The 25778-nt window shown below is 48.8% G+C and overlaps 9 protein-coding genes and 2 non-coding genes across 11 annotated transcripts; 5 read left to right on the top strand and 6 right to left on the bottom strand.

Annotated features, from left to right (window-relative positions):
- Positions 1-663: 663 nt before the first annotated feature.
- On the top strand, positions 664-1939 carry AKAW2_31100A (putative peroxisomal dehydratase; the record flags this gene model as incomplete). The annotated part of the gene is made up of 5 exons (XM_041687687.1): positions 664-783; positions 845-893; positions 1035-1355; positions 1418-1511; positions 1597-1939. The coding sequence occupies 5 exons, from the start codon at positions 664-666 to the stop codon at positions 1937-1939; spliced, it is 927 nt and encodes a 308-aa protein (XP_041541547.1).
- Positions 1940-2212: 273 nt separating this feature from the next.
- On the top strand, positions 2213-4064 carry AKAW2_31099A (putative trimethyllysine dioxygenase TmlH; the record flags this gene model as incomplete). The annotated part of the gene is made up of 10 exons (XM_041687686.1): positions 2213-2271; positions 2325-2370; positions 2437-2615; positions 2666-2683; positions 2746-2812; positions 2872-2932; positions 2983-3082; positions 3140-3245; positions 3296-3395; positions 3454-4064. 10 exons carry the CDS (start codon positions 2213-2215, stop codon positions 4062-4064), a joined length of 1347 nt encoding a protein of 448 aa, XP_041541546.1.
- A 605-nt stretch (positions 4065-4669) lies between these two features.
- On the top strand, positions 4670-6221 carry RPT5 (proteasome regulatory particle base subunit RPT5; the record flags this gene model as incomplete). Its single annotated transcript, XM_041687685.1, has 3 exons — positions 4670-4989; positions 5092-5507; positions 5563-6221. The coding sequence occupies 3 exons, from the start codon at positions 4670-4672 to the stop codon at positions 6219-6221; spliced, it is 1395 nt and encodes a 464-aa protein (XP_041541545.1).
- Positions 6222-9297: 3076 nt separating this feature from the next.
- AKAW2_31097A (uncharacterized protein) lies at positions 9298-10524 on the top strand (the record flags this gene model as incomplete). The annotated part of the gene is made up of 2 exons (XM_041687684.1): positions 9298-9519; positions 9604-10524. The coding sequence occupies 2 exons, from the start codon at positions 9298-9300 to the stop codon at positions 10522-10524; spliced, it is 1143 nt and encodes a 380-aa protein (XP_041541544.1).
- Positions 10525-12002: 1478 nt separating this feature from the next.
- AKAW2_31096S (uncharacterized protein) lies at positions 12003-12542 on the bottom strand (the record flags this gene model as incomplete). The annotated part of the gene is made up of 5 exons (XM_041687683.1): positions 12003-12015; positions 12083-12197; positions 12251-12283; positions 12401-12417; positions 12478-12542. The coding sequence occupies 5 exons, from the start codon at positions 12540-12542 to the stop codon at positions 12003-12005; spliced, it is 243 nt and encodes an 80-aa protein (XP_041541543.1).
- An 897-nt stretch (positions 12543-13439) lies between these two features.
- HOG1_3 (MAPK protein hog1) lies at positions 13440-14623 on the bottom strand (the record flags this gene model as incomplete). Its single annotated transcript, XM_041687682.1, has 5 exons — positions 13440-13704; positions 13763-13946; positions 14010-14088; positions 14142-14498; positions 14567-14623. The coding sequence occupies 5 exons, from the start codon at positions 14621-14623 to the stop codon at positions 13440-13442; spliced, it is 942 nt and encodes a 313-aa protein (XP_041541542.1).
- Positions 14624-15345: 722 nt separating this feature from the next.
- On the bottom strand, positions 15346-15672 carry AKAW2_31094S (uncharacterized protein; the record flags this gene model as incomplete). The annotated part of the gene is made up of 1 exon (XM_041687681.1): positions 15346-15672. The coding sequence occupies one exon, from the start codon at positions 15670-15672 to the stop codon at positions 15346-15348; it is 327 nt and encodes a 108-aa protein (XP_041541541.1).
- Positions 15673-17327: 1655 nt separating this feature from the next.
- On the bottom strand, positions 17328-18293 carry AKAW2_31093S (uncharacterized protein; the record flags this gene model as incomplete). Its single annotated transcript, XM_041687680.1, has 2 exons — positions 17328-18068; positions 18135-18293. The coding sequence occupies 2 exons, from the start codon at positions 18291-18293 to the stop codon at positions 17328-17330; spliced, it is 900 nt and encodes a 299-aa protein (XP_041541540.1).
- A 2125-nt stretch (positions 18294-20418) lies between these two features.
- AKAW2_t30014S lies at positions 20419-20491 on the bottom strand. Its single transcript has one exon. It is a non-coding gene; the product is annotated as a tRNA-Phe (tRNA).
- Positions 20492-21053: 562 nt separating this feature from the next.
- AKAW2_t30013A lies at positions 21054-21126 on the top strand. The gene has a single exon. It is a non-coding gene; the product is annotated as a tRNA-Phe (tRNA).
- An 880-nt stretch (positions 21127-22006) lies between these two features.
- AKAW2_31092S (uncharacterized protein) lies at positions 22007-24415 on the bottom strand (the record flags this gene model as incomplete). The annotated part of the gene is made up of 2 exons (XM_041687678.1): positions 22007-23921; positions 23997-24415. The coding sequence occupies 2 exons, from the start codon at positions 24413-24415 to the stop codon at positions 22007-22009; spliced, it is 2334 nt and encodes a 777-aa protein (XP_041541539.1).
- Positions 24416-25778: the final 1363 nt, after the last annotated feature.

Genomic DNA, 25778 nt, shown 5'->3' with positions numbered 1-25778 from the left:
TTCTGCCCTGTGGGCAGCATAGCATTTTAACGGAAGTTCACTTGTATGGATGTCGGTCTGATGGAAGGTTATATTTTGGACTTCCTTTGATTTCAGTCATGCCATTTTTCATCATTTTTCTCGGCGTATACGGAAGGCAAGGCAACGGCATCATCAGTTGGCGCGGTACGGAGAGAAGATTTCCAAAGGACGATTATGAAGCTCCTCGAATTTCCCAAGTAGATACCCCGAGTCGACGCTCAGTCTCACACCTCCGACGTTCTGTCTATGCATTACTTAGCTTCAGGTCCATTAATCTCACGAAGTTCAACTAACCGGTTCACTACCACTGATAATTTCTTTTTAAAGCCAATTCATCTTGCCATTCAAATGATAAGAAACAAAACTTAATGTACATTGAAAGGTAAGGCAGTCTCGTCACTGGTAGAAAACAATCAGTAATCGGATAGGGAATGTTCTCGGCCAAATCGGCTGATTCGTGATCGAGCCTCGGTTTGGCCGGAGCCCCGCAACGGCATGGATTACACTAACTGCCCCTTCTGGGGGCCTTTCTCCGCATCAATCTATCTTTGACCTCCCAGATAAAGAAGCGTCCCCCGTAGGCCCTACCATTGTCCTTAATTGTGTTTGGTGGATTTAGCACATCTTTATCGACCTTCCATAATGTCAACCCCAGGAGCTGGTCATGAATTTCCTAGCCAGGAGGTGTCCTGGCTCAAGCGGGACGCTCTACTCTTTGCCTACAGTATCGGCTGCAAGGCCGATGAGCTGCATTTTCTCTACGTGAGTTCCATTCTATATACCTTATATCAACTACACATTTTTCTTACCGAGGTTCGCACAGGAGCTCCATCCGAACTTTGCGGTCTTTCCCACGTATCCTATAATTCTTCGTATGTATAATCTCCCGGTTCAGACCTACGAATTGAAGTATCGCGGTGTTTTAAGGATAATGTTCCGGATATGAACTCTCGGAGTGGAAAGCTTCTCAGCTGCATGGCATGAATTCCTCGCTAATAAAGTATTCATTACAGCGTTTAAGCTCACTGATCAAGAAGTAACGGACTTCTATGCCCGTTCTGGTGGATCCCCTATCCCTGGTGTTCCAAAGTTCGACTATCGCCGCGTGGTTGACGGCCAGCGCAAGCTCACCATCCTTAAGCCGTTGCCTCCAACGAGCGAGGGTAGGAAGTTCGAGCTACGCAGCAAGGTCATTGGAGTTTATGACAAGGGCAAGCCTGGCACTGTCATCGAAACAGAACAGACTATTGTGGATAAGGAGACAGGCGAGATCTACTCCAGAACTGTTAGCAGCGGTTTCTTCGTTGGCCAGGGTAACTGGGGTGGACCGAAAGGTAAGGCTTCCAAAAGCACTTGTTATATCGAAGATTCTTGTTATTGACGCGGTTGATTCTAGGCCCCAGCAATGCCAACTACGCCCCACCTGAAGGCAAGCAGCCAGATGCCGTCCATGTAGTCCAAACGACTCCGGAGACAGCCCATCTCTATCGGTAAGATACCGCCCCAGCCACATAAGAGTACTAGCGTAGTGGACAATGTGGATCCTCGAATGCTGACAATGATACCGCCGATTAGACTGAACGGAGACTACAATCCTCTACATGCTACTCCCGAGCCTGGTGAGAAGATGGGCTTCGGCGGCGCCATCGTCCATGGCCTCTTCAGCTGGAATTCCGCTGCCCATGGTGTCCTGCGAGAGCTCGGTGGTAGTGATCCGAAGAATCTCAAGGAGATTCAAGCGCGCTTTGCTTCGCCAGTTATACCTGGTGACAAGCTTATCACTGAAATCTGGAGGACGGGCAGTCTCCAAGATGGTTATGAAGAAATTCGATTCGTAACCAAGAATGGTAAGGGCAAGGCGGTCCTGAGCAACGGCCGCTGCCTGATGAAGGTTACCGGGCCGAAAAGCAAACTATGATTGGCAACTGAGGTCTAGTTAGAGAGTGTAGAGACCTGTCACCAGCTAGTCTTCTATTTAATAATCAGCAATGTTATGGATAGTCAATCATAAAATGGAGTTCATCGGCCATCTACTACGTGTACACTGGAATTAAAAGGAAAGATAAGATCAGAGTGGCGGGCCGAGGCCAAATTGACGGCTGCACGTGACGTGGGGCTTGATATGGGGTGACATTGCGGAGATCCATTGTTTCCCATCAATAATCCCCAGTTCGTGTAAAGTAAGATAGAAATGCACAGTGTCGCCAGACTCTCCTTCCTCAGGACACTAGGTTCCTTGAAGCACGCAAGGTATGACGCCCAAGGACTCTCTCACATACAGTGATGGTTGACCGAGGTACTAGCACATCGCGTGCCGTGTCATCATTTACCCCGAAATATGTTGGAGTGGTAAGAGGCAGATCACCGAATCCATTGAGAATAGCAATCTAATAAACGGGTGCACCATTTTCAAAGACCTACAAGTCATCGTCCGTCTCAACTCGATTCCCTTCGCTAGTACGCGCGAATTCATCAATTGCAAATGCCCAGGCCACACCCTCTAGCAGCGCTAACGAGGATCCCTGGCCTCTCCATCTAAGAAACCAAAAGTGGGAGTCGTTGCAGCTCGGTCATGAAGGTCAAGCCAGCAATTTGTAAGGACCCTATTACACAATTATTTGTACCACATGCTAATATCAGACAGTGGGACGTTTTGGCTCCGGTGGGCATTCCAAAGGCTATAGAGTAGCGCATATGCACGATCAGTGACTTACTTATATCTAGGGACAATTGCCAATGTTCCAAATGCATTCATCCAGACACAAGACAACGAACTGTTGATACGTTTGCGGTGAGTCAGTAAGTTAATGTCTTGATCCGGATGGAGTTACTGATCATTATCTGATACAGATTCCTGATGATATCCGTGTCAAAGATCTCAGTTATGAAAAGGATGGTGTGAAGGTAGATTGTAAGCGAACATCATCCCATCATCTGACAGTAGACATTGACTTTGTCAAGGGTCGGACGGGCATCATGCCTATTATCCATTTCCGTGGCTCAAGAGCCATTCCAACAAGCCTGTTTCCAAGCTGGAACCGAAGTCAGAACTACATTTCAGGTACTTCAACCGTTAAGCTGCAGTGGCTACCCTTGCTGAAATACCGATGTGACTCAGAGAGATCAAGTCATACGTTCCGGGCAGAGACACGACATTTCCAACATTTCCTTACGCAGATATCATGGCCGACGATGGTGCTCTGCGTGACTGGCTTGAAGGAATTGTAAGCTATGACTCCATTGTTAACCAGAAGGTCTGGCTTACACTGCGAAGTACGACTGGGGATTTGCTTTTGTACAAGGAGTTCCTACCAATCCCGAATCAACCGAGGCTCTCCTAAAGAGGATTGCTTTCATCAGGAACACTCATTACGGTAAGGCAACATCCTTGGCCATTCCTGTGTCGGTTCCTGACTCTTCCCCGTTTACAAGGTGGATTCTGGGATTTCACGGCCGATTTGACTTTCAAGGACACCGCATATACGACGGAATTTCTCGGGGCACATACGGACAACACCTATTTCACCGATCCTGCGAGGCTCCAGCTATTCCACCTTCTATCCCATACCAATGGAGACGGCGGCGCCAGTCTGCTTGTTGATGGTTTCCGGGCTGCTTCAATTCTTCGTGAAGAGAGCCCGCAAGACTTCGAGGTATTGATGTCAACAAACCACCCTTACCACTCAAGTGGTAATGAGGACGTATGCGTGCAACCGGCGGAGCAAGCTCCAGTCCTCAAGGTTCACCCTGAACTACAACGGCTATATCAGATTCGCTGGAACAACTATGACAGAGCCGCCAAGAAGAACTGGAACTGGGAGGAACAGGTCAAGTGGTATACGGCCGCACGGCACTGGGACGAGATAATTCGTCGCAAAGACATGGAGATCTGGACACAGCTTGAACCAGGGACAGCCCTCAGTAAGTGTTGCAGGGAGCGATGTTTGCGAACAGGACTAATTTTCCCAAGTCTTCGACAATTGGAGAATGCTTCACGGTCGCTCGGAATTCACAGGAAAGCGCAGGATGTGCGGTGGATATAGTAAGTATCCTTTACTGCTTTTGAATTCCTTTTTTCACGATGTTTTGCTGGCCTTCCGTTACATGCTTCTTGTTATCGTATCCCTGTCCTAAAAAGCGACGTGCTGACACTGGACAGTAAATAATGACGACTTTATCTCACGATACCGTCTTCTTAAATTCGGTCGCGAGGAGGTCCTAAGAAACATCGGCAATGACCAGTGGTCCCTGGATAACCCCAACTACTACATTTGAACCTGTTCTTCCGTGGGGGTATGTGCAGGCAGCTGATAACTGTACATTGACATCAGTTGGTTGTTCTAGTGTACATATCCTAGATCCTTTGTAAATTTCAAGGCTTAGAAAAGCTCATTGAGCGTTGTTGGTAGTGTTTACCGAAGCGGACTCGCGCAAGCTATTTGTAATTGTATCACGTGACATAGGCAGGACAGCTGACGTTGTTTGGCCGGAGCTCAAGCATCACGACTCCAACACAGCTCAAGTTCCCCAACCCTTTCTCCCTAGGTCCATCACCTTCGACAAAACACACCCACCCCCCGATTCAGATACCATTTCCGCTCTTATTACGATTTTTAAACCTCATACGCCCGCACTCTAGTTTTCCACCATGTCGACCTTGGAAGACCTCGACGACCTTGAGCGTGAGCAGAGAGACAAGAAGAAGGACCAAGGAGATGACGGCGAAGGCAGGAAGCCCGAAGGTGAAGGAGATGCTGAGATGAAAGATGCCGATGCCAAGAAAGATGAGGATGATGGACTCTTGGACGAAGAGATCCTTAGCTCGAGCACAGCGGACATCGTCAAGCGACGGCGGATGCTGGAGAATGAGCTGCGTATAATGAAGAGCGAATACCAGCGCCTGACCCACGAGCAAAACACGATGCGAGAGAAAGTCAAGGATAACCAAGAAAAGATCGAGAACAACAGGTAAGCTCTGAGTCCCGTGGTCCTCGGTTCCGCTGGCGTCTGTTCGACGCGGTGGCAATTGCGGCGCAATTCGGGTCATTTACTGACTGTTTCTCTTGATAGGCAATTACCCTACCTGGTCGGAAACGTCGTCGAGCTTTTGGATTTGGATGTTGAAGCTGAGGCTGCCGAGGAGGGGGCGAACATTGACCTTGATGCTACACGGGTGGGCAAGTCGGCTGTCATCAAGACGTCGACCCGCCAGACTATCTATCTCCCTCTCATTGGTCTAGTAGATCACGAGAAGTTGAAGCCTGGTGATCTCATTGGTGTCAACAAGGACTCATACCTCGTCCTGGATACGCTACCTGCCGAGTACGATAACCGTGTTAAGGCCATGGAGGTCGATGAGAAGCCGACGGAGAAGTACACCGACATTGGTGGCTTGGATAAGCAAATCGAGGAGATTGTGGAGGCTATCGTATGGCCTATGAAGGAGGCTGACAGGTTCAAGAAGCTTGGCATCAAGGCACCGAAAGGTATGTAATCCTTGGTTTCTCCAGCCTAGCACGGGCTTTCTGACACACTTCACAGGTGCTCTAATGTATGGACCTCCCGGTACGGGTAAGACACTTCTTGCCCGAGCCTGTGCAGCAGAGACGAATGCCACATTCCTCAAGCTCGCCGGTCCGCAGTTGGTGCAGATGTTCATCGGTGATGGTGCGAAACTTGTTCGTGACTGCTTCGCCCTTGCCAAGGAGAAGGCACCTTCCATTATCTTCATCGACGAGCTGGATGCGGTCGGTACGAAGCGTTTCGACTCCGAGAAGTCCGGTGACCGTGAAGTGCAGCGAACCATGCTTGAACTGCTCAATCAGCTCGACGGATTTGCCTCGGATGATCGCATCAAGGTCCTCGCGGCCACGAACCGTGTCGACGTTCTCGATCCCGCCCTGCTCCGTTCCGGTCGTCTGGACCGCAAGATCGAGTTCCCGCTACCCAACGAGGAGGCGAGAGCCAACATCCTGCAGATCCACTCCCGCAAAATGGCCGTGGATGACCGGGTTAATTGGGCGGAACTGGCCCGCAGTACCGACGAGTTTGGCGGTGCTCAGCTGAAGGCTGTGTGCGTGGAGGCGGGTATGATTGCTCTCCGGAAGGGCATGAGCAAAGTAGGACACGAGAACTATGTGGATGCCATTTCGGAAGTACAGGCGAAGAAGAAGGACACGAACATGGGTATCTATGTCTAATTCGGTCATCGTCACGATTATCTACATGATCTCCGGGTCGTCATTATGCTATGTATCTACTCCTGCTGCAGCTTAGAGGATGCTATTAAATATGTCTCCCTTGGCTGAAGATGCTATTACCTCAGTCATTTTCTCGTAATTATGCCGCATAATCAAACCGTATTAAAAAGCTAAGCGTATTAGCCTCTCAGATATTCAAAAATCGTATCAAGGACTTGGCACCTTATCCTATAGAATCCATGCTAAAGCAGGTCAGGTGATGAACCCGCCATGCATCTTCAACCGCAAGTTTCCTACACGCTCATCATCTCACCACCACCCGAGCCCTCCTCAAGTCTCAAGGATGCGTGCTTCCACATTTTGCCAACCTCACTTACAAAGCTAGCATCCCTGGCACGTGCTAATCCTCTTCCCACTTTGTCCTGACACAAGTTGTTTCTGGGAGTGAGAAAAGGAAGGGCCAAGAAAAGCGGACGATGACAGCCGCCAGAGACCGATCGGTCTGAGAACCTACTGACAAGCCAGTTCAACCAAGAATGAAATGATCAGCAAACGTACATGCAGTTTCTCTACTTTACTGATCCTGCCATAACACAGCCTAGGCCCACTTTTAGAACCAGACTGCAGGGCCCGTATTATTCTTGTCGACCTATGAAGTGTTACAAAGTCCGAAAATCATTACTAACGTAGAGTATGTGATGTGAGGAACTAAATTCTTCTCTGTTGTATTGGAATTATGACTGATTGAAAGCTTAGGGGATCTGCATGGCTGTTTGGAGCCGATGTCATGGTGCCATACCCGGATGTCCATACAAACGGCCCACTGTGTCTGTGTACTATAACTGATGAGTAACGCCACTAAAGTCGCAGCCGGCGACCGAATTTGCTCAATGATATCATCTTCCTGGAAAGGTTGATAGGTGAAATGGGCGCAATACTTGGTGTGACTTGTGATTGGTGCCTCAAGTTGATAATTATCTTACACCTCTACGATTCTGGATCTAGGTGGCGTCGCGAAACCAGATGACCAGTTCAGCCGTCTCCTGAAGGTTATTCAGAGAGCGATGGTGAGCTCTGCCTTGCTGTGATAGAAAGCCACACGATGACGACAGTAGATCATCACGCAATTCATGACCGGCGAGATAGCCAGTAAAAAGCAGCAGCACACAGACCAGGTCAGGCCTAGTGCCTGAGCATACATTGCTCGGAGATCATGGCCGTCAGTTACTGCGCTCTGTGGCTTGAAGTCCATGATCTGGTGGGTTAGAGTTTGCTGTGCCTTTGATATTTGACATGATTGAGTAGGACGGGACAAGTGCACCTCCACGGGGAACTGGATTACCCCTAAGAAGTACCTGCTCCTCCGACTTTGTGGGTGAGGGCTGCTTGTTCAGTTCGCTGAGGATGGAGCGGTATGGTTTGTGTCTAGTCAGGTCAACTCTCATAGGCCGTTCCGCGAGCTACCAACCCTGTCAATTCCCAGAGCTGTAGAGCTGCTCGCGTGACGTATGCTGACTACATTCAAACGCCTCTGTCATTAAGATTTCTCATTTCTTATCTCACGCCGTTTCCAAACCGTTTGCTCTGAGCCTTCTGGACTCGTCAGCTCGCTCTGACCGCATCGATGAAGCTTCTGAGGACGGGTTATTCCGGAGAATCACAGGATTCAATGTCTTTTTGTGGCTGAAGGCTCCCTACAGTACGGGATGGTATTCGACCAATGGGTGCGGAGTACCATCGCCTCTCTCTTCTCATTCTACGGCGAAAAGCTTAAGGATGAATAGAATAGATCACACTGGTCAACGTTTCAGCATTTTCCATCTTTCTTCACAATCCCTCGTTCCGCTGGCTATCCATCTGCTGTATGATACAATACATTTAGAACGCGGCGATCCATATCTACGGTAAGTCCGCCATGAATTCTATTTGACAATATACGTATTGCGAGGTCCAACAGCTGATCACGGAGCTGGCAGGCCTACTTGAGCCATCCAAGATACATACGGCGGCTTGAGCGGATAAAGAGAAAGTGCTAGAGGTAGGAAAAGAGCAGGAAGCGGTCTATACGAGAAATCTGGTAGGCTATGTCTCAGATTCTGTGTTCCCAGTCTCTAGCAGTAAGCAGCACTTAATGGTTTACTCGTCAAATCTTTCATTCCTTTTTTCTTTCCTTTCCCCGGGTCATCACGGATCGACCCAAAGCCTCAAGCTCAATATACTGGACATGGATAGCCTGTCATGGAGGCTTGGCTCCCGCAGTCCTCGCTTGGACCAAACTCCCCTTCCCCTTCATCGATGCATCGTCTCTATCACACTATGCTCACTCTAGAGCTCTATGATATGACTATTTCCCCTTCGCTGGCTGACCAAATCTCCTAGAGCATCGTACCTCACCATACAAACGCTGCTGATATGATGGTTGCATGGCTGGTAGCGGTCCAAATCTGATGATAGCCCGGATACTCATCGGTTCACTCAGTCCCGGAGCGGACATCGCTTACCAGCCATTGAGCGTTCGACTGAGACTTAGTGTAACATACGCCGTGCCTTTTCCACACCAACTGCAAAGTTCGATAACACCGGTTAGCTCAACAACTCAGATCGGACGATCTATTTCGTCGAAGCGGTCTCGGCCCACTGCTGCTGCTCGGGTTTGCATGAGGAACAGGGCCAGTTGTGTTGGAGCGTTGAACCTTCAGAGGCCAACATGTCCGGTATCGTCTTTACGATGACGAAGGTTATGTTAAGCGAAGCGCCGTCACAGACCCTATTGATGCCAACACATCACTTCACGATCGCTGTGCATGCATCCGGGCTTGAGGGATGTGGTGGTCGGGGTGACATTTGGGAGGAGGAGGGGGGGGGTTGCCGTGTCGGAGGCGCACTCTCAAATGTGCCATTTTGCTTCCATCATGAATGATCATCTAGTATAAGTATAGAGTAGTCTGCGGCAATGCAAAGCTGCAAGACAATCATTGTCATAATACACAAGTCCTCTACCTCAGTTTCAGATTCCGTCAACTCAACCACTCTAGTTGATTATCTTACTTGACCTGCCACTTTTTCTCCTGTCAAGATGAGCCACCCCCAGCGCACCACCACCACTGCCACTGCTACTGCCACCTCCGCCGACCCCCTTACAAATCCCTCAACGGCGTCGACATCCGATGGTGCTTCAAACAAAGCTTTACGGATTCTGTTTGGCGTATTAAGACTCTATGAGGATTTCAAATCCGCAAAGGTCTTAGTTGTCGGAAAGGCGTGCACTTGGCACCATCTCAAAGACAGGTCACTAAAAGTATGAAAACCTTCTCCATTCGGTTACCCATCTCCGTCATCCCTAGCCATCTGATTGAAAAGCTTTCTCACTGTGGTGTAATAGAAAATCGAAATACTCGTCAACACAGATGTTCCGCCAGTTACGCTCCGGGGTTACCTCATATTCGACCGATCCGGATACTTTTCAATTTCGAGTTCTGGCGGCTGCTCTTTCAATATGAAACTGGGACGTTCCACTCTCATCCCTTGCACCTTGGACACTGTAACTTCACGGCAGCTGTCGCCCACGGCTAGGGACCTCGAACTTCGAATTTACCGCCAGGCATTCGGGAGAGTTCACGAGCTGCAATATGTTCCGCAAGAGGAGTTTCCCTTTGTTGACCTCCCCTCCGTCATTTTGATGGAGGTCTTGTTGCCTTCAGAGCCTAAAACAATCATCGACTCCCCCCGGGTGTGGAAGTTAGCCCAAAGGCTTGATCCACAGTTTAGGTGGGAGGATTGGCAGAGGAACGCTCTGGAGGCGAGGCTGACAAGGCTCATAGATCTGGCGAAAAAGGATGAGAAGAGGACGCGTGAAGAGTGGCGTGCGGTCCTCCATCTCCAAATTGATGAGCTGGCAGACGGGGTGGAAGATGAGTCCACGGACGGAGAGGATGAGCTGGCAGACGGGGTGGAAGATGAGTCCACGGACGGAGAGGATGAGCTGGCAGACGGGGTGGAAGATGAGTCCTTGGACGGAGAGGATGAGCTGGCAGACGGGGTGGAAGATGAGTCCATGGACGGAGAGGATGAGCTGGCAGACGGGGTGGAAGATGAGCCCCTTGAGAACAATCCCAATTCTTTGTCTCCCAATCTCCCTTTTTCCTATGTCATGCCCTGGCGTTCTTGGTGTGTTGGCTTTGGTGTAATGGCGTTCATCATTGTTCTCTATTTTCTTTTCCTTCGGAAAACCCAGGCTCCTGAGAAAAGGCACAATACATGGACGGAATGGGTGTTCATTATTATGTTAAGCTATTTGTCATGATGGCTAGCATACCAGCTTTTATTTGCATCAGAAATGTCACTCTTTGGTATACACATTTGTTTGCGACAAGGGAGCTTTCGCTGCCGTAGCTGAAAGACATTCCATTGCGATGTAGAGATCCGTCGGTTCCTCTGATACTTAGTTCCAGCAAAATGTAGAGAATGGACTCTATCTTGGTCTACATTGAACGTGGTTGTAGTAAGGACGTCTTCATGCGGAAAGTCCAGCCAGTCTGTGGATCGAGGTCGAGACCAGACAGTGGAGGTCTCTGGTTTTCAGGTGGGGATGCGGTCTCCACGGGGGAAAATATGCTCAAGTGTTTCACTTATAGGACGGCCATGTGCTATGGCATGGCATAGTCTAGTGGTAAGTTCAAGAGGGGTTAACGGAGTAGGCGGGATTTAGTCCTAAACCATACACAGTAGGCTCAGGATGGGTAATACATAGGAGGATGCTTATCATGTGGACCCCTCGTGGTATTTGCCGATCCGAACCCATCACTAGATGGATGCATTTGGCCCAGGTGGATTGGCTAATGAGGAAGGAAGATTAATTAGTACCAGACAAATAATAGTACAATGTAAACAAGCAGTAGTATCTCAATCTTAGCAAATGATAACTGAAAAGTGGTACTTAATAAGTAGTGATAATTGGTTGGCCGATCTCGGGCCCGAGCAATTCTCCGCTAAGCCTCTTGCAGAGTTGGAGACAGGGCGAAGATTGCCCGACCAGGTATCAGGTCCGAAGTCCACAGAAAGCTGGACGTCGTATGATGACATCTACGACTGCGTATCGTTCGCCGTCTTAGGTTGAGACTATATCGCGGCCAATGTCATCACCCATTGGGGGTGGTTGACCTTGCTGTGTGCAGCTGCAAGGTCCATTTCCACAATATAAGAAGTAACATCCCCCCAAGGAGCGTCAAAACGTGCCCATGTGTCCTCTCCACACTTTGATAGCAGCAAGAGAGGGAAGATCAGATATCATCTATGATAGAGTTTGTTAAACTTGGATGTTTGGCCGGAAAAGCACTGCCGAGCCCTACCTCAGTCAGACAGGAGAGAAATGCGTTTACCCCGTACAGACGAGGCGGTGGTTCCAAGGGCTTCAGTACTAGCATCTTCTGAGTAAGTATTATCGGTGGGGCTGGTAGCAGATACTGAGCCTCGGGACTTCCGAAGACGGCTTCCAGCACCGAAAGATGCTCACAGTACGTACACGCCTTCCAATTCAAACCCCCCCCCCCCCCCCCTTGTGTTGAGGCATATCAGCATATTTGCATGCCACCCTTCCTGAGTAGCTGCGGTGGAAGACAGATAAGAGCGTGCTGTTTGGTATTCTAGGCAAACCCATGGTGATGTCCCCACACTGACGGAGGGACATGAAAGGAAGAGATTATGGGAGCTTTACGACGCCTTGTTGGCGGCCACAGAGGCCGACAGAGCCGCCAGCATGCTATCGTACTTCAAGTGCTCTTTTCATCCACCAGGGCTGAACGTTTGAAGTCAGTGGAGAATAAGACATGACGCTAGTCTAGTTGTTGAGTACGAGTACTAACTTGACTAGACTACTGCTTTCATTCTCGTGGTATACAGTCAAAAAGGTGATGAATGAGACGGAATTGGCAGAGCGAACATTGCCACCTGACAGTGGAGTTAAAAAACGGGGCTCAACTGTGATGAGTCTCCGTCAGTCAAGTGGAAATATTCAACCAGGGGTGACTGACATGGTGTTAGTGTACTCAAGTGTTGGGGATAGACTAGTTCGTTGGTGGTTCCCAGGCTCAGGTAAACGGGTGGCCCAGTGCACACCGGGCATGACCGTCTCCACTCCCCACCTCGCTTAGGCTCTCAAACCGTAGAGAGTAGATCTAGACTAGATAGATCTGATGGCCTATCTCCTAGTCAGCCCCACCGTACGAGATCTGCGTGGGAGGCCTTCTCTAGTACACACTCTCTTGGATGGGTGTCTTTTGCCACCCCCCTCGGACTGACGAGGCCGTTGGAAAAATGGTCCATTTACTTACTGTGTACACCGCAACCACTTACTAAGGGCTGGTTTTGCTAGCCAGCCAAGTTATTTGAGAGATACTATGGAACTTATCCTGTTAGACGGCTGAGCTGTGCCGTGGCATCGCCTGTCAGCTAGTTGGCTAAGTGAACAGCCTATGGTTAATAAGCACTTGGTAACCAAGGTGGCGAGTGATGCTTTTACCAGATTAAGTTCAGATGAACACAACTAGACTTAATGAGGCAAGGAGGTGTGTCTATCCTTCGGACACCTTCGGCCGGGGCGTTTATCTGGTCAGCGGTGGGTTCTTTACTATAATCGATTGAACTGGGTCAGTTTGGCTGTCCACATCTCCGTATTATCTTCCCAAAGATCGAGGCGTGCTGCGACGTTCGCGGTGGGATGAATTATCAGTCCAAAGCTTATTTCCCTGGCGAATCATGCGGTCGAACGCCCTAGTTCCGACTCAGTACATAATATCGTTGAGGGTGCCTAATGCATGACTGGAATTACCATTAACGCTCCAGAATATGCCCGTCAAAGAAGATTCGCGCAACTCCGCGGATTTGAGAGTACGACTGGCTTGGCCGTCGAAATGGCCGTCATCAAGTAATGAAGACCCATACTATCCCGTTTTGGGGTACCAGTACTGCCGCTGTCTGTTCGCACCCTTAGACGAAAAGTATTTCGCTTTTTACTGAGTTGGGGAATGTGCACGACTCCAATACAACGCGCGGGCCAGGATGTGGCTCCTAATCTGTCCCATATAATCCGGTACTCTCAACAGGGAAGGGTGAAGGAAGGGTAAAAGATTTCATCATGCCATTTAGATATTTCTTTCAGGGTATCGAACCTAAAGAATCTGCTCGACCCCGGGCTTAACCTTGTAATTGGTATTTTCATGCTCACCCAATTGTTGTCGGTAAACTAGGACCAGCTGGATCCACGTAATCTGATTCTGGTAATGATAGGTCAAGGCCTCCAATGTCCCACGTGGACCAAGGCTCCAAGAGGCTAAACGTGGAGTCCGGGTTTGTATCAGTCTCCCGTCCTGGCACGGGAAATGTGCTGAAATTCGGGAGTAGATCAGCTCCGGACATCGGCTCTTCAGCAAGGGTAACTGGGTGGGCTAATTCGTCGGATTGGTGATAATCCAGCACTTCTGCATATCTGCATGCTCTGTGTTAGGAGATGGTACGCTTAGATTAAAGACACCGGGGAAACGTGCATCATAAGCTTGAGGGTCTCCTTGGAGAGTCGAGCGCCGTCGAACGACCAATCGAATGGTCTTTCGACGCTGGGCTCATCAGTAGGATCATGATATATCTGCAAATAGCGGTGCTCTAGAGCATTGCTGGCCGATATCCTGGCGTGTGGGTCGAAGACCAAGAACTTGTCGAGGAGGTCCACGGCTGTATTGCAAGTTTCGGTAAGTAGGGGAGTCATCATCTAAGCCTAAACAGAACATCACATACCAGCTTCATCGACGCTCGAGAACATTGTCCTTAGACAGCGTGGCTGTCTATCCCCAAGTGACTTGACTATCTGTACCGTCTATCATTCAGGTGAGCATGGGACTGTCATAATGGTGGTTTCTCGAAACGTACGTTCTTGCTGCAAATTCGATCGATGACCTCATCAGGAGGGTTGCCCAAGAGGTCGATAATCAAGTAGAATTGATTGATATGGTCCTTCCCGGGAAACAAGGGCTTTCCAGAGAGCATCTCGGCGAGAATGCACCCAGTACTCCAGAGGTCTACCTCCACGCCGTATCTCTGCCATGTCAGCATGATTTCCGGTGCTCGATAATAGCGTGTAGACACATAGCCGGTCATCTGATGTTCCTTCACTCGTGCGAGCCCAAAATCGCATATTTTCAGGTCGCAATTCTCGTTCACCAGAATATTGCTAGGCTTGAGGTCTCGATGGATAACGCCAGCGGAGTGGATGTACTTCAGACCACGCTATGGAGGCTAAGTTAGTCAATTCTGGGCATTGGTACTCTGTTGGGGTTACCACTCCGCTGACTTACCAAGATCTGGTAGGTAAAGTATTGGACAAACTGGGGTTCCAGGGGTTTAGATCTCATCAACCGATTCAAATCCGTCGCAAGGAGTTCAGTCACTAAATATCTGAGAGGTGGTCAGTGTCAGTGTGATGGGATGGAGGGCTTGTGAGTACTTACATGTCCTCCAGTGGAGAGACAAAAATGTCACAGAGACCGATGAGCTGTAGATCGTCAGAATGAAGAAGACGTCTTGAAGTTAGATGGATTGGGCCTGTCATACATTCTCGTGTCGAAAATGCTTCAAGAGTTTCACCTCCCGGAAGGTACGCTTTGCCACTGTGGCAGTCTCGAACGGCTTGATGACTTTTTTGATGGCGACTGCCTGTCCCGTAATCTGATCATGTGCCGAGCTGGATTGAAATGTCAGTCATACCCTCACTCACCCTCACTCACTCACAATTCCTCTCTTCCCCTTCCCAGCAGAAAACAAGAAAAAACAGGGCTAAGGCTACCAAACAAGGCCATACACCCCCAAGCCAATGGGTTGCAAGTTTCCATATCTACCCAACAGAGTTACAGTCAAGGTCAGACTTATTCCTTAGCGTCAAGTTACTGCTAGCTGAACCTACCGCTTTGTAGACTCGAATACCGTGCCTAGAAATTCGGAACGGTTGAAGCCTTCCATGTTATCCGGATAGTGTTCTGGGTTCTGAGATAGAGAAAGAAGAGCAGATGACCGTTTATGATCATGACTGCAGTAGAACAATTATTATGCAGATTTATAAAGCCACGGCCTGCCGTCTTCAGTTCGGGATAAGCCCCAAATTGACAGAACCACCGAGCTTGAAGTCGTCCCCACCCTCCATCTCCGTGATAGGAGCCAGGGACCGGCCCCCATGAGGGGAGAGAGGGGGGACAGAGGCATGGAGCAAATCAAGGAACCTGGATCCTTGGGACACGACGTTCCCTGTTTTAGCCGGCTTTTCTCCTGACTGTCGTATGTACAGACGTGCTTTTGGCGCATAAGCGTCTTTGGCTACAGCTGATGCTCCATGGTTGAGAGGGTGGGTCGACGGGCGAGACGGAGTCAGCCGTCTAAATTCAACTGCTGTCTCTGCTACCGGAAGCATTACCCGGCAGCCGCGCGAAAGATTGTCTTTTCTGTCTAGTCACTGACTGTACACGTGGTGATGGAGCCGTTGTTTGTCTCCAAGTCTGCTATGGATTGGTATGAACCCTGTGTCTGGCCCGTTCGAAAAGAGGAGCACTGGGCGCCAACCACCTTTAGCACCCACCCAAACGAGTAATCACCACGGACCATCCCTTGCCAGTTCTGATTCCAATCTCTATCTCTACATAGTCTTCAAGTCTACCAGAACATATGATTTAAGGGCAGTCCTATATCCACGGTCAGTGTGTCAGATTTCGGTCAGCAGCCCGCTCGAGCAACGCGATAGGCAGAGAGTCCCTAGTCAATCTACCTGAGTTATTATCTAAACCTCCAACAGCATCTGATCGGAGTCTGTCTTCCGCGTTTGCCACCCTGCCACGTAAACTTGAGACTGTGGCAGTGGCCAGTGGAGACTCCAGGATACTAGCAGTAGTTTCCTAGCAAGGATCATCAATGGGAAGCCCAGAATGATAAGCAAGCAGAACAGCGTTGTATCCTGGTAACTTATTCAAGTCTTCGTAAGCGGTATTTGAGTGCTTCTGGGTTGTTCGTGGGTTGCTTTTTGCAGGGGTTAGCATAGTGTGTACTGTGGTGAGACGGCAAGGAATAGGAGTAGGGTTTGAATAACAACAAGGGCTGGTTTAGTACTTCCTAATCACTCATTAAGACAATGTCAGGCACAGAAAGAGTTTGGTGAAGAGTCTCCAAGGTAAGGAGCGAACAAGAAGCACAACTTCCCTTGGCGTACTTTTGTTATGGTCTTGATACGTGCAGAGATGACAGAAAGTGTGAGAGGACTGCCAACTACTTCCAAGCAGGCTCTGAGCCATTTCATGCAAGAGTACGCGCTAATTCAGAGTTGAACCAATGTTAATCATGATGTTCTCCATTCCTAGGAATACTAATGAATACGACAACCCCGAAGGCCATAATAGATAGACCCTAGTATTGCCTGCCATGATCACCAAGCCCCAAGTGCGGATATATTTTCCGGTCCTCACCAAATATCTCATGCCACAGTTGCTTGTTTTAATACATGCACCTTCTAGTAGATCAGATATAATAGATTCTGGTGTATTGGCCGCTTGTTTGGCGGATTTAGTGAGCAGGTATCTTTGTAACATTACGTCAAGGCAGGGCCAGAAATGTCTGTGGTGTCGCGCAGCTATGTGTTCAGTACAAAGTAGTATCTCTGACCGGGAAAGCGCTACAGCTGAAGTGATATAGTAGTGCATACAACATCCATTCGTTATTTAGCATATGCCTTTCGATTCTCTACTTGTCTCATCCTTTTATTTTTGTTTTTCTTCTGACTTCTTACTAAGAAGCTGTGGAAGTGGGTTTCATTACTTTCTCTTCAGGGACAAACCAGGAAAAGGAAGTGTACTCCTTACTAAGGATAGACGCAAAGGGAAGGGCATCTGGATCACTAATATCTAGAAAACAACCTGGTAAGTAATCATGCCCTATATTAAAATGATATATTTGATTTCTGAAGCCTAAGCTCACCCCATCTAGCCCCTCTGTTCGATAAGCTCTCGATGGAACCATCTTCTGGTGGGAAGAGTGGAAAGGAGGAAGGTATCGTGGGTAAGTGAAAGATCGACTCTGGAATTAACGGGACATGATCTCAGCAATCCAATCTTCGTATAACCACACACTTCTGTACTCCTTGACTTTCTTCTTATACTTTTTGTGATTGAACGGGTGAATGGGATCTGGCATAGAACCAGCTTCCTGCCATTCTTCCCACAACCTGTCCATCAACAAGTGCTTGTAGTTTAATGTGTTGCGCATGTCCGCTTCCTCTATATATAAGGTGCGAAAAGGTGCTTGAATGAGGTCAATATGAAAAAGTTCCGGAGGAAGTAGTCTTGCAAGTCGTGCATGGAACTTCACAACATGATGGTACCAGCGTAGGTCAAATTCTCGAACTACACTCAAATCTCTGATATGCAGGCTAAACAATGACTCTATCCATCGCGCCGGAGTGAGCAGCTTTATGGGATAGAAGGAGTTGCCATAACCATCCATATCCCAATCAGGAAGCCGGCGGTCTGTAGAGAGGATGAAATTAGGGTCATTGGGCTCAGGAAATTCAAGGGGAAGATCGGGCATGAGCCAGAGCCACTGGGACTTCCGGAGCAGACCGACAGGGTAGCACAACTCGAAGTCTAAATAGCGATGGAAGTGTCTGGCAGACCACGGGAGCGGAAAGGGGTTTAAACGGTGAGTTGGGTTTTCAGCCCAGAAGCAATGTTCAGGACAAGGATCCTCGGACAAACCAGCAACTCGCAACGCTCGTATAGCGGCATCCAGGCGATCGTCTGCAACCACGAAGCAAATTGAAATAGACTATTGTCGATCAGTTAGCCTTGTTCATATTCTTTCTCAGTCTATTATATGGTTGGTTTGCCTTACAATATCCCTGTCCACTTGCTGGTAATGCACGTTCATCAAATCTCCGCAGGCCACATAGGGAATCTTAGCATGATCCAATAACTTGGCTATCTGAGATCCCCAATTGAGCCAATCTGCACTATCGTACTCAGGGGTCGGGAACTTTGGTTTCCAACCCATCTTGAATATGAGACAAGGGTGGTGTAGTGGTGTTGAAGAGTAACTATCCCAATCAGTTTCAGACGCTGGTCATTTCGGGTTGTAGTTCGCTCACTCGCTGCTGGATGCCATGACCTCTTGCGTCTATTTATGAATGGGGTTGGTGATGGATTTATGTCCCAGCGTGCCTAAAGCTAGTCATCCATATTCATGAATTTTACATCGATGTACATGGACTTTCCGAGTTCCTTCTGCTTGTTTCATTCCATTTGGCTTGATGGAAACTCTTCCTCTGTTGAAAAGCCATTGCCTCAACTCGTGCCTTGAATGGTAGGTGCAGCAGTCGCATCCAAGATGTCGGGGGATCCCTACTGATCTACTGCTGTGCAGACGTGAATGGCCATCAGCAGTACCTGCTCTCAGATCAGCAGCACATGAAAGCAATAGCATAAAGTATGCACAAGCCTTTATCTTGTGTCTCAGTAGATATGCAGTGGGTGTTCCCAGCCATCAATGTGGAATTGTGAGAACAAGTCACGGCCCTGTCTTTACATATTCGTATAGTAGACGCACACTCCCTCTTCACCTCGCCCTTGATTCTCTTCTCATGGCAGCCCAGACGGGAATAAAAGAAGGGAAAGCGTCATAACCACCTGGAGATTCCAACATGTGCCACTTTCATCATCTCACGAAATCCAAGACTGGACGTTCGCATGACCAAAGACATACAGCAGCTCTAGAATAAGGTTTCTGAATGTTTATGTCGCGAATGTCCGAAAGAATGTGAAAAGTAATAAGACAAACATGTTGGATTGCGGCTTTAGATCGTCATCGCGTCAAGGGTGGCTGGATTATCCGTGAGGTAAGTAGATGGAAGAACATGCAATAATCGAGAAGGTTTGAGTGGCTTTGAACTAAATAAAAGGGCTGCGTAAGAAACTTCCGAATTGAAATAAGAGGGTAAAAAATAATAAACAAACAAAAGATAATGAGGTCTGACCCAGAAAGAAAATTACGTGGAAATGGATGATGGTGCGAGATCGATCCGCGTCCGAAAACAACGGGAAAAAAAAGAATGGGGCAAGCCGGGCTTGAACCGGCCACCTTCAGATTTACAGAGACATCCTTTCGGACGAAGCCTGTGGGCCGAAGTTAAAGCTTCAGTCTGACGCGCTCCCAGATGCGCCATTGCCCCGATTATGTGAAATGCTATGTATTTTTACTACTCTTGTAGGCCATTTTGCAAATGTCAAAGTATACATTATGCAGCGAATCCGACCGCTGAGTGTGAAGTTTTCGCACTATATGTTATTTTTTCTTGTTTTTATTATTCTGCAATTACTTTTAGCATACTATAGTGGTGTTATCTATGGGTAATTGCGAATTGGAGTTGGCTGGCACGGCTGTATACTGAGGCATTTACTGACATATTATCGTTAGGCGCCGTCGACCGTCTGCGACTAATGGTACTTGCACCGAAATCGATATGATGACATTGACATGCATCTAACTGTTAAACATGACTAGAATTCCTTTCCAGTTTACTGTATTGCAACTGACGCAGATATGCCCCGTACGCAAACACCTAGACTGCTCGTCCCATGCTCCGTCCTTCGGAAGCTATGGAGTTGCTTAAGAACGTCCCAACTAAAACAATCAGGCTCTGCAACATGTTAAACAAAACCACGTACTGCCCATCACCTCACTTTAGGGTATATCTGTCTACCATGCCTCCAAAGCAAGTACTCAACCGCTTCTTACTTTCTACATCCACCTCAGCCTCAAGAAGTTCCCAAACCGGCGAAATCCGCTCTGCAATACCGCAGCCCACTAACACGATACACTTATCACCAGCTTATCGCGGACATACTCCAAGGTAAACTATTCCCCACAATTGAGTTTGAACATTGTCTGTGAATGAATAATGCTGTAACCTTCACAGGAAAGGAATCCCCCTTCCACAGCATACACCAACCAACCAACTAAGCAATTACATAATCAACCGGAAACTCTCATGAAAATTGACTAACCGTATACAGCTAGCGCAATCTACAACAACCCCACAACCATCTCCTCCCACAATATGCAAATTATCCACAGTCAAAAATCGTAGAGATAGAGAAAAAAAAATCACAACAAAAAAGGATGGGGCAAGCCGGGCTTGAACCGGCCACCTCCAGATCTTCAGTCTGACGCGCTCCCAGATGCGCCATTGCCCCTTGATTAGTGATCATTGTCTAGGGTTTTGACTACATGAAGGAGGGGTACGTACTGGTTAGAGATATTTACAGCAGGCATATGGAGCAAATCGATCGATCGACTCATGCCTGTAACTTGATGAGGTGTTGATATGTCCTGGACTTGTTTAGTAGGGATAGTACCACAGAACATCTTATTCCGGCATGATGATGGACTTAGTACTACATTTCACATGTTTTCCGATACCATCCCATCTAATATGAACTTGCCTGCGCCAAGAGATAGACAAAGAGAAAGTTATTAATGGAAAGCAGACAAGGACAAGTACTAACTAGAGCATTGTACATTCTATCTGTTTTGAATCTTCATTCTTTCATTATCCGGCAAGGAAAAGTCAATGGACTTCCGGTCCTACCCACCTAACCCTTCATTATCTACTTACCATTCTAGGTACTCCTAGAAAAGACCAACAACACCCCAACTCTATACTCCATCCCAGATGCCTTTCCACGAAGTAATTTTCTTATCCACATCATGTCCAGCTTCATTTAGCACTCTTTGATTACCAAAGTATCAACCAATGGGGCAATGGCGCATCTGGGAGCGCGTCAGACTGAAGATCTGGAGGTGGCCGGTTCAAGCCCGGCTTGCCCCATTCCTCTTTTTTATTTTTTTTATTTTCTTCTTTGTTCTTCTTCACCTTTCCATTTATTCCATTTTTTTTCGTTGTGTATGTGTATCATCCTTTTATGTACGGAATAACATTTGAATTGTAGATTAGATCGTGTGTGTACTCAGTCTTACCTTCATCCGTTGCAGTGTGATGAAGTGACCTTGTAGAGTAAGAAGAAGGGGAGCATACTTACGGTTTCTTACATATATATAAACCACTTGCTGTGAAGATGGTACCTCTCTGAGAATATATGGCTTATCTATCACAACCTCTTTAATGTGGAAGTACTAATGTTCTTCCTGGATGTCCATAGTTATGCATTACGCACTAGGTATATATACCGATCAGTCTGATCGTAAGTACTGTAAGTATACAGGAAAACGAGATGTGAAATCGACAAAGGCCACCCCAGATGATAAGCTGTACAAACGAAGACACATGGACATACGAAATAAACAAGAGCTGCAGCATTATGTAATTGCGTTGCTCACGCCGGTGCCAAACACTATTAGACGGAGATGACCCAGATGATAGGAATTCAAGCGGTAAGTGAACCACCTAGACGAGAGAGAGAGAGAGAGAGAGAGAGAGAGAGAGATGCCAATTAATGAGATAGAAATGGGAATAATCCCTGCTGCACCGGGTATGTCGAGGCCAGAAAATGTCCAGAGAAATGAGAAGGAAAAAAAAAAAATATCCACAATTGATGAGATCGTCCATCCATCCGTCAATCCGTAAACGCCGTTTCTGCGTATATACCAACAGATAGCATGTACCATAGCATGCCATTCTTGAGAAAAATTAAAGTACCAATGAAGGATAAGATCCAAATGCACGTCACCGGTGATGTACATCAACCTGACTAGAATAGTCGCTTAACGTCAACTATTTCGACGTTTCCTGGGCGGTCTCGTTCCATATGGAACCACCAGTCCCTCCCACTTTTGTGGCTATAATTCCATGATCCGGTGCAGGTATCTCGGTCCCAAGGGAGTGCCGTTGTAGACGAAAGACTCATCGGCGTCGCTGGTGTTGTAGGGGTGTTTGGACTGGTGCCCAGCGCGGACCGACTGCCGATGCTGCCCCATCCAAAGCGTGAGGTTGTAGTTGAGGTCGGCGATGGCGGCTCTTCGGGCGCCGGTTTCGCGTAGCCCTTGCCGCCAAAGCAATTCACTCCAACTCCAGCAGCATATGTAAGGGACTGGCTGGAGGCCAGCACATGTTTCCAATCAACTAAACCTCCATCACCATCCTGCCCTGGTATGTCTGGTCGAAGGATAAATCGCGGAATTGAGATGTCCTTCTCACTTGTCCTACAGCCTATCCTCCCCATGAAGGCTGGCATCCGGAAGTCATACACGGTGACCGGACCTTCGTGATTATCGGGCAAGACATCATTCTTAGGCTGCACACCACCTATGCCGAACTCGTCCATGTCCAGATCGGACCCATCATCGGAAAGTTCGTCCAATGCATTGTCTGGAACGTACGAGTCCGAGTGATCAGTGATGAGTAGCCGCATTCCGGTTTCCGTGTCCTTCGCTGCCATATCAATAAAAGTCTGCGCTCGTATCCGAGCAGAAGTCAAGTTGTTCCCGGCGGGCAGGGCCATTGGTCGGGTCGTAACAGAGCCGTGGGAGCTACGGGGGAGGCTGTAACGGTCTGGCTTGAGCAGTGCTTGCCCGCGTGGTATCGGCTGGCATACAGCCTGAAGGACTCCCGGAGGTTCTATATCCGAGGGTGCTCGCAGTGCTTCAAGGCGAGGGAAGCCCACAGACAGAATACTCTGAGCCAGATGAGAATTCGGGGACTCTGTATGTCGCGGTGGTTTCACAAACGGAGCGTAATCGAGCCTGCCGAGCCCGGCAGCCGAGTCGGGTCCTGTAACGTCCCAATGCAAATATCGAAGCGTCGAAGAGGCGAAAAGTGGTTGAAAAACAATCCCATCGGCGTTTAGCGTAGGGTTCTTGTTGCTCTGGACGAACTTGAATCGTTCCAACTGTCTCAGCGATGACAAGATTTTCGAGATAGTAAGCAACGAATCGATGTTCTGTTCGATAAGGGCCAGGGTCTTGAGCGAGCGAGACTCTGGACGCATGGCAAATTGACAGAGCCCTGAATCAGTCACGCCCGGGAGGTTCTCCAAACGGAGCGATTCGAGCGACGGTAGGCACAGAAGCGCGCTGTCCGCAAAGGCATCCGCGTCAAAGTTGGAAATGCAAAGATTTCGCAGAGACGGCAGGAGGCTGACCATGCGAAGGAAGATGCTCGGTTCCAGGGCGTTGTTCTCGTTGACGCCATAAAGCATCAGAGTCTCTAGATTAGTCCATGAAACATGGTAGTTGAGAAACTCAAACATTTGCGAGGGGCCCAAGCTCCAGGGGCATGATGTGCTGCGAGGGGATTCTTCAGAGACCGCCGGGGCCTCCCCTAGAACCCAAGTGTGCTCCTTCAACTTTCGACGCGTAGACAACGCATGTGTCAGACGATCGAACTCATGGTTATACGGTATGGTCAAGCCGAGCAATCGTTCCAAGTTCGGGCACACCATGACGACCGAGGCGACTAGGTCTCGGTATTCTTGCCATTGAGTGCTCTGCTTCACTGTTGTGAACAACAGGTCCATTTGGGGGACTCGAAGCTCAAGAACGAGATTGGCCAGCAACTTCCTCTCCCGGAGGGTTCGTCTGAGCAACTTCAAGCGGCTTCCCCTTTTGAGTCGGTATTTCTTCAATTGCGACGGTGAATCGTTTCCAATGATGTGTATGCGGTTATATCTAGATGCAGGTGACCCGATTAGCATACGCAGGAATAGCTATAACGAAGGGCTGAAAGCAGAACAATATACTCACAACTTCGCTCTGACTCCCTTCTCCCACGCCCGGCAGGTCAAGGACAGAGCGTGCAAGTCGCGCTGAAAGCATGTTAAGCATCCGGTCTGAGTGGGGCCGACATGTAAAAGCTCCAATTGGTCTAGAATGACATCGTAGACTTCTTGCGGTAGTCGCTTGAATACCGACTCCAGTATCTTATCCAGGGAAGCAGCGGAGTCGAATACGCGAGCAGGTGATGTGGGAGAGATAGGAGAGTAGACTGTAGGGGCAGTAGAGACACTGTAATTGCTCTTGAAGGAAGAAACTGATGACGTTCGAGAGGAGACCGGCTGCACTGTCACGGCATATGCTGCATCCTTGCAATGTATAAATTCGCTTTGAGGAATGGGGCTGAAGGGCACAGCAGCGCTCTCGGGTCTACTGGCGACGACACTCATGATGAACACCGGTGTTGCATTTGACGAGCACCGTGAGAGGGCACACAGGGGAGAGCTAGCGGAGGGGGGAAAAGGTAGTGGTGGTGGCGGCCTGTATGAATAGTGCGCAAAGACCGTTGGAGACAGAGAAAGGGGGAAAGGCGCTCGAGTGGGGAAACGATGGTCGAAAAGAACGGACGGCACAGGAAAGTATGAACAGTAAATTAAGAGGCACACCAGCTAGAGTGTGTATATACGAAGGAGTGTGGATGTAAGGAACGAAAAGGAAGGACACACAGCAAGCAACAGTAAGAAATCACAACGAAAGTTGTAACCTGATGGCCAAAGGAAGTAGTACTTGAGAAAGAGAGGGAAAAAAGAAAAAAGACAGCGCGGCGCTATTTTAGGAGAACGAGGGGAACATTAGCGTGAGAGCGGGCGCCAACAAGTATCAGGACCACACATTTGGTCGGCTGAAGTTAGTTTGAACGCCCAAAAGAGCTTAACGCAGGACCATTGATGGCACGAGAAAGTCAAGAGGCAGGCCACCGCGAACACGCCACTTCTCCGAGTGTGTACATCCAGTAGTCAAGAGTGGTCGGACTAACAGATAGGAGGACTTGGGACGGCAGTCGAGGGCCGATCGTCCCCACCGGAGGAACGAGGATCTTAGGTTCACTAGTCCGTGGTGAGACTGCAGGGCATCGGCATCACAGCGACTCGTGCTGGAAAAGGAAAAGCGGAGCCCTCGGCTCAAACATCACTCCATCCGATATTCATCCATCCAATACTGACGGACCCAAGGAAGAGCAGCCGTCGCCAGGGGGGGGAGGGAGGTAGCGATGCTCGGTTATGACGGGCTGCATCAGCCGTACGGAGGATAATGTGAACTAAGCAGAAGGAAACTGTCGGGCGACTCCAGGATTCAACTGCCAATGCAAAAGCGGACAGAGGCCCGTGAACTAAATCGTTAGCTGGAGGGTTAGTCCTTTGGAGACAGTAGTGGCGGCCGTAGTATCACCCCAAACGAGTAACGATGCGACAATTCAGTGGGAGGATGAGCGACTCCGCAAATGTTTCGCAGGACGGCGCATCATCATTATCATCCCCAGAAGATCAAAAGGCCTGAAAACCGTCAATTGGCTTTTGGTTGTTTTGATGGTGTAGACGGTAGCACACCGTAGCCCCGATCCCACCCAATCGAACCAAGAGTTTGGGATGGGTCAAGGATGACGACGGAGGTGCAGGAGAAGGAAGGAAAAAGGAAGGAAAAGGAGGTGGCAGCCCCGAATCCATGGAATCCCGTGCAGGGGATTGCCTCGACACCCGCGGAACGAGGCAGGAAGACTATACCATGTAGAGTCTAGCGCGGTGACCGGGCTGG

The sequence above is a fragment of the Aspergillus luchuensis genome, chromosome 3 (assembly GCF_016861625.1).
Source record: "Aspergillus luchuensis IFO 4308 DNA, chromosome 3, nearly complete sequence".
In the NCBI taxonomy this organism is placed as follows: Eukaryota; Fungi; Ascomycota; class Eurotiomycetes; order Eurotiales; family Aspergillaceae; genus Aspergillus; species Aspergillus luchuensis.
The sequence above is the reverse complement of the archived record's forward strand: the minus strand, read 5'-3'. Positions and strand labels throughout refer to the sequence as shown.